The following is a 19,001-nucleotide window of genomic DNA, read 5'->3' on the forward strand; positions in this document are numbered from 1 at the left end:
GCATTTTTAATAAGCAACCAATTAGAAAAATGGCCCAACAAACAAAAGTATAATTTCATTAAATATTCGTAATTCTCCTCTCATTAGAGAAGTTTGTGCATTTAATTTGACTATTAATCAGTTGTTGTAATGAAGATAAAAGACTATTTTTGTATGCCTTGTTTAATCAACTGATGTCTCTTGTCAAGTCAGTTTTTAACATTTGATGCATTGTTTTTTGTATTCCACAATTATTTTTTTTTAAATATATATATATATATATTGACAGCCAAATTAGTAAAATTATTTCATTACATCGGGTTCTGCTTCCTGCTTTGTGGTGCAACAAAGGGGCTGTGTTTTACTGCTCCTTCACACATTGCCAAGCCTATTGCCCCGTACACACTGTCGGATTTTCCGATGGAAAATGTCTGATTGGAGCGTGTTGTCGGACATTCCGACCGTGTGTGTGGGCTCCATCGGACATTTTCCATCGGATTTTCCGACACACAAAGTTTGAGAGCAGGCTGTAAAATTTTCCGACAACAAAATCCGATCGCGTCAATTCCGACCGTCTGTGGCCAGTTTCGACGCACAAAGTGCCACGCATGCTCAGAAGAAATTCCGAGAAGGAACAGCTCGGTCTGGTAAAATTAGCGTTCGCAATGGATACAGCACTTTCGTCACGGTGCTATGTCAAAAATGGTTTAATACAGCGCACTCTCTTCTTCTTTATAATGTGAGAAGAATGAAGTAGTTTGGCTGCTCATATTCACACAGACTTCTCACAAACTTGTTTCTTTATTATTTATCGGGACTCCCTCAATATATTTGGATTTGTCACATCTGACAAAATTATTTTTGGGTTGTTTTCTTCTTTTTTTTTTTTTAAAGGCTTTTTTTTTTTTTTTTTTTTTTTTCAAGGTTGATCTTTGTTTTATTTTTAGTTTTACTCCTTAATATTTTTGTGTGTGTTTTGTGTGTCAAGTTACCACAACACCATTGATATCTTATATTATTTAATCTCAAGGAGATTGTTTGGTGTTGGTGTCCCTTGTTAATTTTACATTGTACTTTAGAAATGTACCTGAATCCTCACAAACAAACTGTCCTTTTTCAAGGAAAAAACACATAGGAGAGTATAATTGAAACAAAAAATCCTTTATTAAGGGCTCAGGACCAAACAAAGAGGGAGGCAACGCTGGATAAACAGCAGAAATTGGCAAAGCCTTGGACCCCCAGGGCAGACATCAATTCTTTAACATCAAAATTGGTGGCCTGAGGAGTCCATATCTAAGGGAGTGCAGTCAGCAGCAGATGACATCTGTGTCCCCAGGCTGTGGTACTACAAGAGGCTGCATCTTTTGCCAGACCAGACTGGACCCAGGGTCTTCTGGTCTTCTTTCCGCGCTTCCTTCCCGGCTGTGGCTCTGGTGTTGGAGATGTGACAGGAGGAGGAGTAGGACCTGGAGGAGGAGGAGGACTAGTAGGACCTGGAGGAAGAGGAGGACCATGTGTGAGGTTACAAATGTGGGTAGCAGATGTTATTTGGCCCCTCAACCCCTTATTGAGAGCTTCCAAAATTAAGGACTCACACAGGAGTTGTTGGCCCTTCTCCATCTGCAGCATTTTGCAGGCAGTTATGCAAGCAAAGTCCTCCTTCACAGTGTGGGGGGTTCTCAGGGCCTCTGTAGCCTTCCAAAAGAGGTCTATGGCAGCCTCCTCCAGGGTACTCCTCTTCCTGCCACTTTGTCTTTGCGGGTGTAGGGGAGGGACCTGGATATCAGGCAGCCTGCTTGGCCCAGCCACCTCCTGGCTGAGACTTCCCTGTGTATGAAAAACGACATGGTTTAAGTTTTTGCTTCATCAATCACAATCATAACTTAGTACTCCAAACTAACATCTATTTAACATCATTGATTGGACAACCAGAAATATTTAGAGGAATGCTATACCTGGCTCAAGCTGGGCTCCTCCACATGTTGCTGCCTGGAAGGCCCAGGTTGGGCGTCAGAAGCCTCAGCTGGGGTGGAAGGAAGCGTGGAAGGAAGACTGGAGAGTGCTGGCCTGGGTTCAGTCTGACCTGCCAGAAAATGCAGCCTGTCATAGTACCACAGTCTGGGGACATAGATGTCATCTGCAGCTCCGGATCTCTGGGAATCCTGGACCTTCTTGTGCTCCCTTAGATAAGTGCTCCTCAGGCCACCAATTAGGATCTTCAAATAGGTGATGTCTGACGTGGGGACCACCGTCTTCACAAATTCCAGCAATTTATCCAGTGCTGCCTTCCTCTTTGTTTGGTTCTTATAATGTGGGTGGTTTATCTGCCACAGACAAGGCAGCTCCCTGAACATATCGATGAAGCTTGCCATAAAGTCGTTATCTTTCAAGATATCCATTTTCACTGCAAGACACAACACAAGACAAACCCTAATGTCAGCCTAAAGTCTTCTAAACTTGTGCAAATACAGGCCTCAATCTAGAAGCAGTATAGGCCCAATGTTAAATCTTACCTTCGTTATCACGATCTGCGCCTCAGATACTCCTTCCTCCGCTCACAGATTGTACATACTACGCACGCGTGTTACGCTTTATACACACTGCGCATGCGTGTAACTCCGCCCGCCCCGGACGTTCTTTCTAGTTTATTCCCCGCCCCTTTTCGTTCGGCGCATTGGGGGCAGAGCACATGGCGGAGTCAGAGCAGGTGCGTGCTAATTATAGCAACGAGGAGGAGGAGGAGACAAGCCCGGAGCCTGAAACGTCTGGATCCAGAAGGAGACGATTTAAGGCCTCAAATATGTCCTTTGGGGAGATGTTGGAGATGGTCGACATCCTAAAGAGAGCCGACTATGATGGAAAGTATGGACCTTACCCCAACCCCAATGTCCGAAAGGCCAAGATCATGGCGAAAGTGGTCAAAAGTCTGCACCGGAATTTCTGGGTACGACGATCGAAAGATCAGCTCAGGAAGCGGTGGTCGGACCTAAAATTACGAGAGCACGAGCAGTACAGAAAGATCCGGAGAGTGCTGCAAAAAAGTAAGTAGTTGTGCTGTGTTTCTATTCTTTTTGTGTTTATTACGTTCGTGCTGCTCCATATGCTTTTAGGAACTGTTGCACAGTTTAAAATGGCAGATTTCATGTTCATGGGCACATTATTCGTTCGTATCAAACATTTTTATTTCGGCCTATAAAACACCATTGTTTTGGCCATATGCATTTGACCACATTTTTTAGGGCCTACTTGTCTGAAAATAATTTGGTTGTGTAGATGGGTTTGTTACTAGAATGAAATGCAAACTAGATTCTGTGTAAGGAGAGGACACTCAGCAGCAGTTTTCACATCTGGACATGGAGCACTAGTGTGGGACACCAGAACACCATTTTTATTAGGGGGCCCACACAGGTGCTCCAGTGTATACTATAGGGGTGTCTCCATCTGTGAAGCTTGTACAAGACAGGTAAGTATTTAAGCTAGAGAAAGGACACTTAAAATTCTACATCTTGGAACTCTGCCAAAATAGACAATTGTACCCCACTTCTAAGCAATGTTTCGTATTTATAGTTCTGCCATCAAATATCCGTGTGCTAAGTATACCCTTTTTTTTTCACATAGGGGAGAAAAGACTCGGAGGACAACCCTCATCCGAGGAGACCAGAGACCCCCCACCTCTGGAAGAAGGGAAAATACCCCAAACACAAGAAGAGCAGGAGGAGGAAGAAGACGTGGTGGAACTAGTCACCACAACAGGTGAGTGTCTGCGACCACAGGCTCAGGTAAGAGATGGATGCCGGCATATTTATAATACATGCTTTTTTTTTGGTTTCTATCTTTTTAGGTGATCGTGATGTTGTGGATCCAGATCCTTTCACCGCGGAAAGTGCCCAGATCCTGATTGGGGAGATCATGGGGTGTAATGTTGCATTGGAAAACATCACGAAAAACATCAATGATGTTATTAAAAAAAATAACAACATCATTGATGTTTTGGGGAGAGTTTAAAACCCCTCCAAAGCCCTTTCTTTTATGGTGTGCTACAATGTTAAAATTTTTTCGCAAATTGTAGAAAAGCCAAATTTTGAAGAGGCACACAGTGTGTCAACATGTGCTATCTGCCATCACGGGAGATCAGTGGACGCGTTTTGGGGGTGCAACCCCTTCCTCAATAATAAAGTAGCTGAGAGGAAGGGGTTGCTCCCCCAAAACACGCCCCTTGATCCCCCGTGATGGCAGCTAGCACATGTTGACATTCGTAAATTGGTGTGCATCTTCAAAATTTGGCTTTTCCTGGGGTGACTTCACCCCATCTGAATGCAATATCAAACACAGTTCCTAAATACTCATGTCTGATATTGCCTTCAAGTTCTACCTAATGTGAACTTTGTAAGTTCAAGATTTGTGTCTTTCTTGTTGGTTTTAAACATGCCTGTTTTATCTTAAATGGACATTTCTACTTTTTCTAATGCCACCCCAAAATTGTTATACAACAAACATGTTTGTTTGTTTTAAAAACCTTGTCAAAATGCACATGTGATTGTGCAGGTATTAAAAAGATTGTTAATCAAGAATGTGTGTATAATTGTCTCAACGCTACAACACTTTTGTGGTGCTCTAATTGCTGCTTTCTGTGACAATGGGTGTTATTTCATAAGGGCAAATCCACTTTGCACTACAAGTGCAGTTTCAAGTGCACTTGTAGTGCAAAGTGTTTATGCCTTTAGTAAATAACACCCAACAGTGCTTTGTATAATGTTACACAATCACGCCATTTTCAGGACTCACCACATTTCTGTCAGGGTCAGCTAAAACAAACACAAGCAGTAAATGTCACCAAAGATTTCCTTATTTTTTTTTTATTTGATAAAGGTTTCACACATTGTCTGGCATATTGATAGCCCCCCTACCCACAAAGAACTCAAGGTATCTTAGCCGGACATCACGGGCACTCAGGGAGGGCAAGCCAGGACGGCCACTTTCAAGCGCCGTCAGGGTTGGTTCATTTTGAATTCCGGCCTCAGGCCCAACTGAGCCAGCATAGTTTGCAGAATGTTTCCGTAAAAAGTTGTGTAGAACACAGCATGCCAGGATAATGTGATTCAGTTTGTACTTCGACATATGTATGGGTGTAAGAAATAGGCAGAACCGGCTGGCCATGATTACAAACATGTTCTCCACCACTCTTCTGGCTCTGGCCAGCCGGTAATTAAAAACCCTCTGGTCCGGGGTGAGGGTCCTCATAGGGAATGGCCGCATAAGATGGTCCCCCAGCGCAAAAGCTTCATCCGCAATGAAGACGAATGGGAGTCCTTCCACATTGTCTTCTGGAGGTGGCAAGTCCAAACTGCCATTCTGGAGACACCTATAAAACTCCGTCTGGGCGATGACTTCACCATCGGACATCCGGCCATTCTTCCCCACGTCCACATACAGGAACTCGTAATTAGCCGACACCACCGCCAACATCACAATACTATTGAACCCCTTATAATTATAATAGTACGACCCCGAGTTGGGTGGTGTTTCCCATCAATTGCCCCTCCGCAGTTAGGAAAGTCCCACCGCTGGGCAAAGTGGGAGGCCACAGTCTGCCATTCCTGTGGCGTGGAAGGAAACTGTTTAGGAAAACCAAAAAAAAATTTGTCATTTTGCACATAAACAGGGAAAGCTGATTAGACACCAACATTCTTGGCCAACATCAAGATAACATTTATTAATGGGAATTTAACAACACCAAAGTATAAGGTACACCTATCATATTCCCCCTCCCCCCCTCTCCTGGGCCCTTTCTAACATTATAGGGGGGGAGCTCTTGGACAGGTAACCCTTTCCACTTCATTGAGAGATGAATGCCTAAATAATGGGTATTACTTGGAACAGCCCCTCCTTAGTTACACTATTGGCAGCCCACTGGACAGGTAAGAAGTGTCATAATACAAAGATATAAATACACATTTGAGCACATTTGGACATTCTGCTATTACCTATCAAGATAATAATAGGATAAAAAAACTTTAAACAGTACCATTTGAAAGTATTCAGGCAGGCCCTTGCACTACATGCTTTGGGAAATTCATCCATACATCTGACCACAAAAGAGATGGGTATAATGTGTATGAGTTTGGCAAAGTCAGCAGATGATTGAGGATAGACAGAGAATTGGTATCAGCTGACTTAGCAGTTGGGGGGAGGGAGGGTTCCAAATGATTTGTGGACCCCCAAAAAAAGCCTCTGGCACTCTGCCTGAATTTAAAGCACAAATCACATTTCTAAACATTTTAGGGGGTGTTTAGGGTAAAGCACTACTATGGAGCTGATAAAATACATTGTTAAGGACTACACGAGGTGAATATAGGGCCAGGAGAGCATGCTGGGGAGGTAAGTGAAGGCAAATATGTATGAAGGACAACAAAAATAATTACATAAAAATCCAGCATGAATGAGGACAAAGGGGACATTCACAGCATATTACAATCATGGTCATTAGGGAATGAGGAAAGAAATACAATATATTATCAAACATTAAATACAATAAAATGTGATATTAAAGGATAAAAATCTTACCTTAATATACTCCTTTTGCAGGACCTGTATGATGGCAGAACAGGTCTCTGGGATAATGATCCCCAGAGCCTGGGGGGAGATGCCTGTCGAGAACTTGAGGTCCTGCAGGCTTCTCCCCGTCGCCAAGTACCGCAAGGTAGCGACCAGCCTCTGCTCCGGAGTGATGGCTTGCCTCATGCAGGTATCCTGCCTGCTAATATAAGGGGTCAGCAAAGCCAACAAACGGTGAAATACGGGGTTCGTCATCCGGAGAAAGTTCCTGAAATCATCAGGATTATTCTCACGGATCTCACGGAGCAAAGGCATATGACAGAACTGGTCACGCTGAAGCAACCAATTCTTGGTCCATGAACACCTCCCCACCCTATTCATGGACTGGACTTGTGTCAAGGTAAGGACCCCAACACCAAGCCCCCACACAGCACGAACTCTATGAGGATACGCAACATGGCTAGAAAACGGTCGGCTGCTCAGAACGAAGTAACAGAACGCACTGAAGAACAGCAAGGCCTGTGAAGAGCGACCAGAAAAACAGTAACGAACGAACAAGAACACAATGACTAATCAAAGTCACGTGTAGCTTGCTTGCACGCACTGAAGAGCAGATACAAACCCACAACCACAAACTGAACAGCAGAAAATGATCTGAAAACCACGAGTCTGAAAAAGCACGAATCGTCTCTCACCAAACTTTTACTAACACGAGATTAGCAAAAGGAGTCCAAAGGGTGCCACGCTTGGTTCTGAACTGGCCTTTTCTAGTCTCGTCGTACGTGGTTGATGTCACGCGTTCTTGGCGATCGGAAATTCCGACAACTTTGTGCGACCGTGTGTAGTTTGACAAGTTTTAACAAGTTTAACAAGTTTGAGCCAACATCCGTCGGAAAAAATCCTAGGATTTTGTTGTCGGAATGTCCGATCAATGTCCGACCGTGTGTACGGGGCATATGAGTTAGTTGACCTGCTGAAAACAATACACTCCCTGTGTGGCTGTTTTATCAGTACAGCAGAGTAATTACACTGAGCAGCCACTAAGAGCCCTCTCTAGTGTAAACATGTTCCTATATTTCCTAGGATTGTTAGCGCCATCGATTGGCCATAATGCATTTTTTTCCTGAAATACTACAATTAAGAAAAATTACAAATTATGGCCACTACATGAAGTTGACAATCATAGGAAATAAACATATTAGACGCATTACAGTGATACAGCTGTGTGAATAATTGAAGCATTTGCCACAGTATTTTTTTTATTTTTTATAAATAGACACATAATTGTGAAACAGCTCTTTTTAACTTTTCACAATTTTAAACTAATGAAGGAATGTGCCTTCATCTGGGCATAAATATGTACACTGTATACGTTTAAATGGCCAACAGATCCTTATTTCAGATACTGTGTTGGGGCTTTTTTTTTTTAGTTAAAAATAACAAACATGTCTATACTTACCTGCTCTGTGCAGTGGATTTGCACAGAGCAGTCCGCATCCTCCTCTTCTTGGGTCCCTCTTCGGTGCTCCTTGCCCCTCCCTCCTGTTGAGTGCCACCACAGCAAGCAGTTTGCTATGGAGGCACCCGAGCCAAGCCACAGCTCTGTGTGTCCATTCAGACACAGATCCGCGGCCCTGCCCAGCCCCCTTTCTCTCCTCATTGGCTGACTGACTTTGATTGACAGCAGCGGGAGTCAAAGGCGCCCTGCTGCTGTCTCAGCCAATGAGGAGGGAAGTCCCGGGCAGCCAAGTCACTCCTACAACATCAAAGAAAATATAGGAGCCAATAGGTTCCAAAAAACAAATAAACTACAATTAAGAGCTGTGTGTTGTAAAAAACATCTAAAACATAAAAATAAGCAAAGAAACTGTGCTCTTATATCATAAATTACATATTATAAATCACCATAGTGAATAAACTAATACATTTTCATTTGAATTATAAAAAATATGTGAATAACGTCCTCAAAGAGTATAGGAAAGGTTCCTCTCCACCAGCATGCAGACACACAATGCACTCACCAGACTTAATTGACCCCTATTGCAGGGAGTCAAATTAGGCATATGGGAAAATCCAAGATGTCATACATGAGGTCACAGGAATGAATCCAATATGTTATTTCGGTCAGCTGGAACGCAGGTGGAACGCTAACTGGCATTTCCTATACAATATATGCTGATCCTTGTCTTCTTTAATGTAAGTGCAATACAACCTTATTTTTAAATAAATTATTTGAATTACTGCACCATGAGAGCATTTTTTCCTCTCCCTCTCTATATGGCAAAACTGGAGCTTTGAATACACTATTTACATAAATACTGAATGGATGACAGCAGCGGTTTGGATTAATTTCTGTGACCTCATGTACGACATCTTGGATTTTCCCATATGCCTAATTTGACTACCTGTAATAAGGGTCAATTAAGTCTGGTGAGTGCATTGTATGTCTGCATGCTGGTGGAGAGGAACCTTTCCTATACTCACTGAGGACGTTATTCACATGTGGGATTTATACATGGACTTCACAATTTTTATGCGTTTTTTATAATTCAAATTAAGATCTATTTGTGTATTCACTATGGTGATTTATGATATGTAATTTATGATATAAGAGCGTGGGTTCTTTGTTTTTTTTTCTCCTACAACATCGCCGGATCTAGATGGGGCTCTGGTAAGTTATAGGGAAGGGCTGAGGGGGGCTGCTTCACACAGAAGGATTTTTTCCTTAAAAAAAATAGAATGCATTAAGATAAAAAAACCTTCTGCCTTTACAACCACTTTCATATCAGGACTGTCACAAAGGACTTTAAGTAAAATTAGGCATTATTTCCATGCAAATATTATTTAAGCCTTTGTGATGGATGTTTTCCAAACTTGCCAAGCATGGCTTTCCCCGTGATAGATATGTGTACAATAGGATCTGAGAGAGAAGTCCTGTTAGGACCTGTTTGGTGAAGGCAATAAAGAGAGTCCATATATTACCTGGATTGTGAGGACTGTCATAAAAGGCCAGCTCCATCAAAGAAGATCCACTTCCACTTCCAGGAGAGTTGGAAAGAACCTTATGGTAGATATTGTACTGGACCATCTATGCATAGAATGTCAACAATATTGTATCATTATTGGGTTGTGTATTCTGGAGAATTTTCCCCATGCTCATAGTTTCTTTTTTAGAAGATTTCAGTGTTTGTTGAATAAAGAGTAAAAGAGAATCAGCATGAAAGGTTACACAAAGTTCCATTTGTGCAGGCTAAAATGGTTGAAATTCAGTGAACTTCAGTAAAATTAATTTTGAGTTTATCATGTGTCAGATTCATGAGAACACACATTCATACAGAACAAACAGTGCACAGTCCACATGGGCTTTGCTGCCTGACTGCTCTCCACAAGGCTCTAGGTCAGGTCAGGTTTAACAGTTATACAAATTAGCGACATTAAAATCAGCGGGGCCCACCACCAGACCCCCAACAATTCTGGAGTCCTGTTGCCCATCACTTTTATCAGTGCATTTGGGGTCTTTCTCTTAAACCTTGCCTATTTCACTTTCTTGGTGGAGTTTGAGAGGAAGGGTTCTTATTCCATCGATATATGTCCACAGTTATCAGCCACTGATTACAATCGCTAGGGACCAAATATACCAGAAAGAGTTGAAAACAAGGTATGGGACTTTATTAGTGCTTTCCATCTCAGGAATAAACAGACATTTGTTAAAATGAAGAACTTGTATTACATACAAAAAGTTAGAAACAGTTTCCAATTGAAACATGTGTAATCCAATAATTAAAACATAGGAGACACTCCCAGCCTTGGGCCCACAGTAAATCTATTGTGCTTTATGTGCAGTAAATGGGAGTATTAGGCATCATTGGCTCTCTAGTCTGCATATTTTGGGGGATCTGTCTTGGTTGCTGAGTGTTCCTTCATATTTTTTGACCGTGGATCAGGGGATCATGCCATTTGGGTCCCCCATCTCCTTTTTTCCCTCCTTTTCCTTCTTGCCTGCAGGCATCGCCCCCACTAGTTCACACTAGGATAACTCCTGAAGAAGCAATAGTATCAAAACACATTGAGATCTCACAGATTTTGAAGTCACACTGTATATAACCAACAATTTCATATTTAAATGGTTTAATATTGGTTTATTTTATAAGAATGGGTTTAGTAGGCCCAAGGCTGGGCTTGTCTAGTATATTTTAACTATTGAATCACGCATGTTTCAAATGGAAACTGTTTTTAACTTTTTATATAAAATGTAATAAAAAGGTCTTAATTTTAACAAATGTATGTTCATTCTTTAGATTTCAATTCTTTCTGTTTTAATGTTTATGGATATGGTGCTTGAAATACCCATTCATGCTATGTCTATAGGGACAAAAAATGAGATGGGCATTGAGATCTATGCAGGGCATGATGGACCTTGACTCCAAAGTACCGGACTATTGGGGCTGGGGTCTGTTTAAATAATCGGGGGCCTGTCTATGAGATGTCTGCCCTGAGCCCGCTCATTTTTTAAAATGTCCTTGCCTTAATTACTATATTTACTAAATATTAATGTTGTAATCATTTTGAAGTCTTTAAGTGTGCTTCCTTGGTTTCTTTGGGTCATTAAACATAGCCACTTTACCGTTTGCAGCTCCTTTGGTGGACCTGACACCAAGTCACAGCGGCTCGGCCATGCTCATGCTGTTGTCCGTGGTCTTTGTGGGGTTGGCAGTCTTCGTCATCTACAAATTCAAAAGGTAATCGTAGTCCCGTTCCTCGTCTGGTGGTGTTGCCGGCCGACTGCTGCTCTCCAAAGCAATGACGTCTCTGTTAATGTTTTTAGGAAAATTCCTGGAATTAATGTATATGCACAGATGCAGAATGAGAAAGAGCGAGAGATGGTCAGTCCAGGCAGTCAAAATGAAAGCTTGTCACCCATTGTCACTCAGACTCAGCCGGTGGGTCCTCAGCATCTGTTAGAGGGCAAGTTGGAAGCACAGCCCATAGGTAAATAAGTAGCTAGTCCTTGATTGGCTGGGCAGGAACCCAAGCTTGCTAGTTGTACCTGTCTGAATGACCAAACACTCTGTATTACCCTTCTTTTCTGAGATAATCAAAGGGATTCAATAAAAATTTGCAAAGCATACAAACGATTAAAATAATAGCTTTTATTAAGCTGGTGAGTCTTGTAGATTTCACCTTAAATCAGAATACTGTACATACAAAAGGCTATGAACATGTTGAAATTTGTCATTAGATCTTTAAGACATGTTGGACATACCATTCAGGGAAAAACAAAACAAAAGTGGATGTAAAAACCCAATGAATAGAAAGTCATATGTCTTGTAAAAATGAACGAATGAATGAATGCAGTTTTCGTTAAAATTATACCTGGAGATCCTGCCATGAAAGCACTTCCTGCTCTAAGGTGACAACACTCTGTCCCTCTTATTTTCTTGCATTCAGTAGCTTTTCCAATGAAGATTACAAGTGCCCCTGCAGATGCATATTGCACAGGCATTGTCCATTGTTGTCACCATCAGGAAACCACCCTTAGAAATGCAATGCAGCCATCATGGGGATGCATGTAGAATGGAAGTGGCTTCATAGAAGCTGCAGGTGATCAATAGTGCTAATATGCAACAAAGGTTAAAAAAGAGAGCAGCATTAGGAAACATCATGTCATTAATTTAGGATTTATATGTAATTTAATAGAAATGAAATACAACTAGTACATACCTGAACATGTCTTTATATTAGTTGAGTGTCATTACTATTAAGCATAAAAAACAATTAAACTAAAAAAAAAGAAAAGGTACCACTAGGTGTCAGAACATTCTTCCATTTTACTTGCTGGTCCATCAAAGCCAGTTCTGAATTACCTAAGCAAATTTTAACTTCTTATAAGTCTAAGGGGTTAATTTACTAAAACTGGTGAATGCAAATTCTGATGCAGCTCTGCATAGAAACCAATCAGCTTCAAATTTTATTTTTTTTGTCAAAGCTTAATTGAACAAATTGAAGTTAGAAGTTGATTGGCTACCTTTGCAAAGCTGAATCAGATTTTGCACTCTCCAGTTTTAGTAAATCAACCCCTAAGCATAGGTGTGCCCCTCCTTTCAAAGCATTCTAAAAAGAAGGTGGGGAACAGTGTCAGGGTGTCTGCACAATTAAAAAGGAATTGGAATTCTAATTGAGCTATATGCAGGAATAATCACAAACATGTTCTGATCTTTTGGGCATTTAAGGATAACTGTAATTTTAGCAAAGTTATCTTTTAATTGCTCCCCAACCCCCAGCAACTCTCCCAAGCCACTTGTTTGTCTCAACTTCTCTGAGATCTTCGGTATGCAACATACTGGTTCTGTTCCAAATGCCTCCCAAGTGGTAAGATTCTCTATTTATTCCTATTGAAGAGCCATGTAAAGTTGGAAAGGATTTTGGACAGCCTTTCCATAGGAATAAATAGAGATTGGAAACTGTTGAGGAAGGTGTGGCTTCCAGTGGGGACATTGGAGGTTCCAGGGATAGGTGAATATACTATATGAGTATAAAAGTTTGAGAAAAGCTGACCATCACACCTACATATATAAGCTTGTTTGATGTCCCATTTCAAAACCATAGGAGCCAATATAGAGTCTCTCCCCTCCTTTTCCACTCTTCAGGGAAGGTTTTCCACCAGATTTTGGATTGTGTTTATGTGAATTTGTGCCCATTCATCCAGAAGTGCATTTATGAGGTCAGGTACTTTTTGGCGGGCTGCCTCGCACATGGCCATAGACAGCAGCTAACGTAGAACTGACCTTCAGAGCAAACAGAACTTTGCCCGATGTGTTGGTGGCGGGCAGAGACTGACCTCCGATCCACCCTCCTGGCTATGTGCTTCATTCCCTTCACTCCCAGGGGCTCCAGTCACAGGGCACCTTCTTTAGGCCCGACAGCCAGGGGACACCAGTAAAACTCTCTCACACTCTTCAGAACAGCATACTTACTGAATAAAGGCACCACGAAGCTGGATGTGCTTAATGTTCTTAAACGATACATGGCTTCAATAGATCAACGCAGTTCCAGTAATGAATGGACACTTGGTCCCAGGCCCTGCCGGTAGCAGCTCGTATCCCTGCAGATTGATCGGCATAATGTTCCCCCTGGCTAAGGATGGAAGGGGCACAGGGGTGAACCATCTTCCAAGGTCCTCTCTCTTTGGGTTAGGATGGGGAACCCCAGGACACCCTGCCCTCCTGCAAGAGGGGGTAAAGCAGGAGCTCAGCATGCAGATGTTGCCTTTTTCTCTTCCTCTCTTGTCTGCCCCACCTTCCTCCCTGTTCCTGCCTAACCTCCCAGCCTGGGCAAGAAGACACTTTAAAAGGGAACCTGCTCTACCTGCTGCCTACGTACTGATTTTGACCAAGAAACCGGGCTCAGAATCAGTGTTCCAAATTATCCCAATGGTGTCCAGTAGGGTTGAGGTTAGGATGCTGTGCAGGCCATTTGGATTCCTCCACACCAAATTGGTCAAACCATGTCATGGTGGAACTGAAAATGTCCATTCCCAAGATGGTGCAAAAAGGTTTCAGAATGGTTTTGTTTGTTGTATTATTAACAGTACCCTTCACTGGATAAGATTTAACTCAATCATTTGGAGGGATGTCCATATACCATTAGCTATTTGGTTATATAGTATATAAGACTTGGGAAGGAGTGTGTAAGTCAGCCTTTCTCAAACTTTTTAACACAGAGGAACCCTTAAATAACGTTCCGATCTCAGGGAACCACTGCTGCAAAATTACTGTACTTACAACTCAAGATACATTAGTGTGATGGTCATTGGGAAGAATGCTCCTTACAATTGTGGTCATTGGGAAGAATTACCCCCTTACATATAGCTAAAAAGATCAATGGTGTCAGTAGGAACGCATTTTAGAGGCAGAAACTGCAACCTTTGGAGGAACCCTAGTGTAACTTAGAGGATAACTAAACTAAAAATATAGCTATTCTTTAAAATATTTACTATATATAGCTTTCTCTGTATATTTAGTAGATTCACTGGAGCCACCCTTGAACATGTTCATAAATGACCACTAAGGCAGCACTAAAAACACATTGGAGAATTGCTGTGACCGTCAACTGCCCCATTGTAGTCAAACTAGGGTTAGGATTAGGGTTATATCTCTCCTCATTAGCGTGTTTATGCCCAACCAAGCTTTCTTTGCTCCTACCGAGTACATTATCCAATGCTTGTAATGTTAACTCCCTCTCACCGAGCATCCAACAGGCAATTAGAATTTTAGGAACGTCGCAAACTAGCGCATTGCGGCAAAAAAAATAAATTGCAAAATGTTATTGAATCCCTGTGATTGTGTAATCTTTATTACATATTCCCTTTGTCACCCTACCTGTTTTCCTAGCTAACCCCCGAGACGTGCAGGTAATTGGAGCTCCCCAGCCCCTGGCCCCCCCACTGCTGGGTGCTTCCGAACATGGAAAAAGGACTGCTAACCAAGACTGATTGTCATAATTCAGGCAGTCACTTCTGATCCTGAATTAATGAATGAATCACATTAAACCAAATAAGCCAGCTCAGGAGGAGCCGCTACAGAAGCCATGAAAAGGGCTTAATAAAGATTCATTTCAAATTCCCTTTCATTATTAGAAATCGAAGCACCTCGCTTTAGAAGCTGCTGCTTGTTCACTTTGTTGTAGAGGACACAGACTTTTTTTTTTACCTTCAACAAAGCAGCCTTATGATATTATATAATAAAAAAAGCACTATGCCCATTGAGCAATGTCCAGAATTGATGTGAAATACACGTAATGGCCATAATTAAAGCCCAATTGAACTTTTAGTTTAAATCAAATACATTCCAGGTACGTGAAAAATGTGCAAAGTCTTTTATTTTATTCTCTTTGTAAAGCTGCTACAGCCTGAATAGAAAAGCCTGTCCTCTGCCAGCATGTGTCAGAGTGGAAGCAGTGGTCCCTATCTAGAGGTCTGACATTCCCCCTGATAAGTCAGAGCACATCAGTAAAAGTTCAGGTTTCCTGCTGACTGGAGGGTTCTAGCTTTGATTCATCAAGGGGCATGTTGGACATCTGCAGAGAGATCACAGCTTCCAAACAAAGAGCAACATCCCTTCTCTGTAACATGCTGGCAGTGGAAAGGCTTTTAGGCTGAGGCTGTTTTCTAAATAAAACAATTTGAGGACTTTTTGCAGCTTTTTTCTTTAGATGCACCTGTAATGTATTTAGCTGGTTTAAACCGAAACTTCAAGCAGACTTTAAAAGAGGACATGTCATGATTAACATATCAGAACTACCACTGCTACCTACAGTGTCTTGAAAAAGTATTCAGACCCCTTGAAATTTTCCACATTTTGTCATGTTACAACCAAAAACGTAAATGTATTTTATTGTGATTTTATGTGATAGACCAACACAAAGTGTCACATAATTGTGAAGTGTAAGGAAAATGATAAATTGTTTTCAATTTTTTTACAAATAAATATCTGAACAGTGTGGCATACATTTGTATTCAAACGCCCTGAGTCAATACTTTGTAGAACCACCTTTCTCTGCAATTACAGCTGCAAGTCTTTTTGGGGATGTCTCTACCAACTTTGTGCATCTAGAGAGTGACATTTTTGCCCATTCTTTTTTGCAAAATATCTTAAGCTCTGTCAGATTGGATGGAGAGCATCTGTGAACAGCAATTTTCAAGTCTTGCCACAGATTCTCAATTGGATTTAGGTCTGGACTTTGACTGGTCCATTCTAACACATGAATATGCTTTGATCTAAACCATTCCATTGTAGCTATGGCTGTATGTTTAGGGTCATTGTCCTGCTGGAAGGTTAACCTCCGCCCCAGTCTCAAGTCTTTTGCAGACTCTAATGCCCCGTACACACAATCGGAAATTCCGCCAGCAAAACTCAGATGAGAGCTTTTGGTCGGAAATTGCGACCGTGTGTATGCTGCATTGGACTTTTGTTGGCGGAATTCCCGCCAGCAAAAGATTGAGAGCAGGTTCTCTATTTTTCGGTCGGAAAAAGTTCCTATCCGAAAATGTGTTTGTCTGTACGCAATTCCGACGCGCAAAAAACCATGCATGCTCTGAAACAATTTGACGCATGCTCGGAAGCATTGAACTTCATTTTCTCGGCTCGTCGTAGTGTTGTAGGTCACCGTGTTCTTGACGGTCGAAAGTTCAGAGAATTTTTGTGTGACTGTGTGTATGCAAGGCAAACTTGTGTGGAATTCCTGTCGGAAAAACCATCCAAGATTTTTCCAACGGAAATTCCGCTCGTGTGTACGTGGCATAACAGGTTTTCTTCTAACATTGCCCTGTGTTTGGCTCCATCCATCTTCCCATCAACTCTGACCATCCCCACAACATGATGCTGCCACCACCAAGTTTCACGGTGGGGATGGTTTGTTCAGGGTGATGTGCAGTGTTAGTTTTGCGTTAGCATTTTGCTTTTAGGCCAAAAAGTTCAATATTTGTCTCATCTGACCAGAGCACCTTCTTCCGCATGTTTGCTGTGTCCTCCACATGGCTTCTCACAAACTGCAAACAGGACATCTTATGGGTTTCTTGCAACAATGGCTTTCTTCTTGCCACTCTTCTATAAAAGCCAGATTTGTGGAGTGCACAACTAATAGTTGTCCTGTGTCAAATTCTCCCACCTGAGCTGTGGATCTCTGCAGCTCCTCCAGAGTTACCATGGGCCTCTTGGCTGCTTCTCTAAATAATGCTCTCCTTGCCTGGCCTGTCAGTTTAAGTGGACGGCCATGTCTTAGTAGGTTTCCAGTTGTGCCATACTCTTTCCATTTTCGGATGATGGATTGAACAGCGCTCTGTGAGATGTTCAAAGCTTGGGATATTTTTTGATAATCTAACCCTGCTTTAAACTTCTCCACAACTTTATCCCTGACCTGTCTGGTGTGTTCCTTGGCCTTCATGATGCTGTTTGTTCATTAAGGTTCTCTAACAAACCTCTGAGGGCTTCACAGAACAGCAGTATTTATACTGAGATTAAATTATGCACAGGTGGACTCTATTTACTAAACTATTTACTAAACAGGTGACTTCTGAAGGCAACTGGTTCCACTAGATTTTAGTTAGGGGTATCAGAGTAAAGGGGGCTGAATACAAATGCACGCCACACTTTTCACATATTTATTTGTGAACATTTTTGAAAACCATTTATCATTTTCCTTCCACTTCACAATTATGTGCCACTTTGTGTTGGTCTATCAGATAAAATCCCAATAAAATACATTTATGTTTTTGGCTGTAACATGACAAATGTAGAACATGTCAAGGGGTGTGAATACTTTTTCAAGGCACTGTATTTTATTCTTTTGACCAACCTGTGATAAAAAAGCATTAAGCTGGCTACACATTATACAATTTCCTTGTACAGATTTACCAAAACCATATCATACAAGCTCAAACCTAAACACTTTAGAATTGTATGCAATCAGGCAGGCCCTTGCACTACATAGTTGAAGGTAAATCTAAAGGAAACCGAACAAGAAAATTGTATGTGTAGCCAGATTTAGATGCTAGTTGTCTGGTTGTCTGTGTCTTCAATGCTTTCTAAATCTCAGTCATAGAACAAGCATCACAAGTCCTGATCTGTATACTCAGGGGTCCGTTTATAAAAGGTTTGCTGTGTGAATGCCTCAGCATCTGCACAGCCATCACAATTAATCTCTGTAATGTGTCTTATATGTTTATTTCCTGCTATCATCAGCTTTAGCTAGTGGCCATATTATGGTATTTTTCCGATTGGGGTATTTCAATATAGTAGTGCATTATGGCTACTAGATGGAGCTGACAATCATAGGAAGTAAACATGTTAGACAAAATAATGGGATTATTTGCAATGGCTATGTGAAAGCTGAGACATTCACTCAGCGGTTGTTTTTATAAACAGACCCCTTATGCCGCGTACACACGAGCGGACATTACGGCGGACTTTGCCCGGCGGACTGGATTTCGTCGGACAATTCGATGTGTGTGGGCTCCAGCGGACTTTGTTTTCTCAAAAGTTGGATGGACTTAGATTTGAAACTTGTTTAAAATTTATCCGTTGAAATCGAGTCCGGTCGAAAAGTCCGCCGTCTGTATGCTAGTTCGACGGACAAAAAGCCATGCTAGGGCAGCTATTGGCTACTGGCTATGAACTTTCTTGTTTTAGTCCGGTCGTACGTCATCACGTACGAATTCGACGGACTTTGGTGGATTGTGTGTAGGCAAGTCCGTTCATTCAGAAAGTCCGTCGGAAAGTACATAGAAAAGTCCACCGGGCAAAGTCCGCCGTAATGTCCGCTCGTGTGTACGCGGCATTAGAGACTCTGAAAATAATGAAGGCATACAGTCAGCAGAATAACCTGGAGACTAGCATTTTCAGAAGCAGGTTAGCTGCTCCTCATATCATATACCTCCCAAAATTAGGTGCTGTTTGTGCTACATGTGAGTT

General features: G+C 41.8%; 1 protein-coding gene across 9 annotated transcripts in view; it reads left to right on the plus strand.

Annotated features, from left to right (window-relative positions):
- SORCS1 (sortilin related VPS10 domain containing receptor 1) overlaps positions 1-19,001 on the plus strand; it is a 1,093,315-nt gene that overhangs the window by 974,827 nt on the left and 99,487 nt on the right. For 4 of the 9 annotated variants that reach the window (XM_073595916.1, XM_073595920.1, XM_073595921.1 and 1 more), the window contains exon 25: positions 11,168-11,273. The exons of 2 other annotated variants lie outside the window; for them this stretch is intronic. In XM_073595916.1, coding sequence (XP_073452017.1) covers positions 11,168-11,273 — 106 coding nt within the window. Of the gene's footprint in view, positions 1-11,167; positions 11,274-11,359; positions 11,524-19,001 lie in introns of all 9 variants that reach the window. 3 more of the 9 variants (XM_073595919.1, XM_073595918.1, XM_073595917.1) reach the window with 1 other exon arrangement.

The sequence above is a fragment of the Aquarana catesbeiana genome, linkage group LG08 (genome assembly GCF_042186555.1).
Source record: "Aquarana catesbeiana isolate 2022-GZ linkage group LG08, ASM4218655v1, whole genome shotgun sequence".
NCBI lineage: Eukaryota > Metazoa > Chordata > Amphibia > Anura > Ranidae > Aquarana > Aquarana catesbeiana.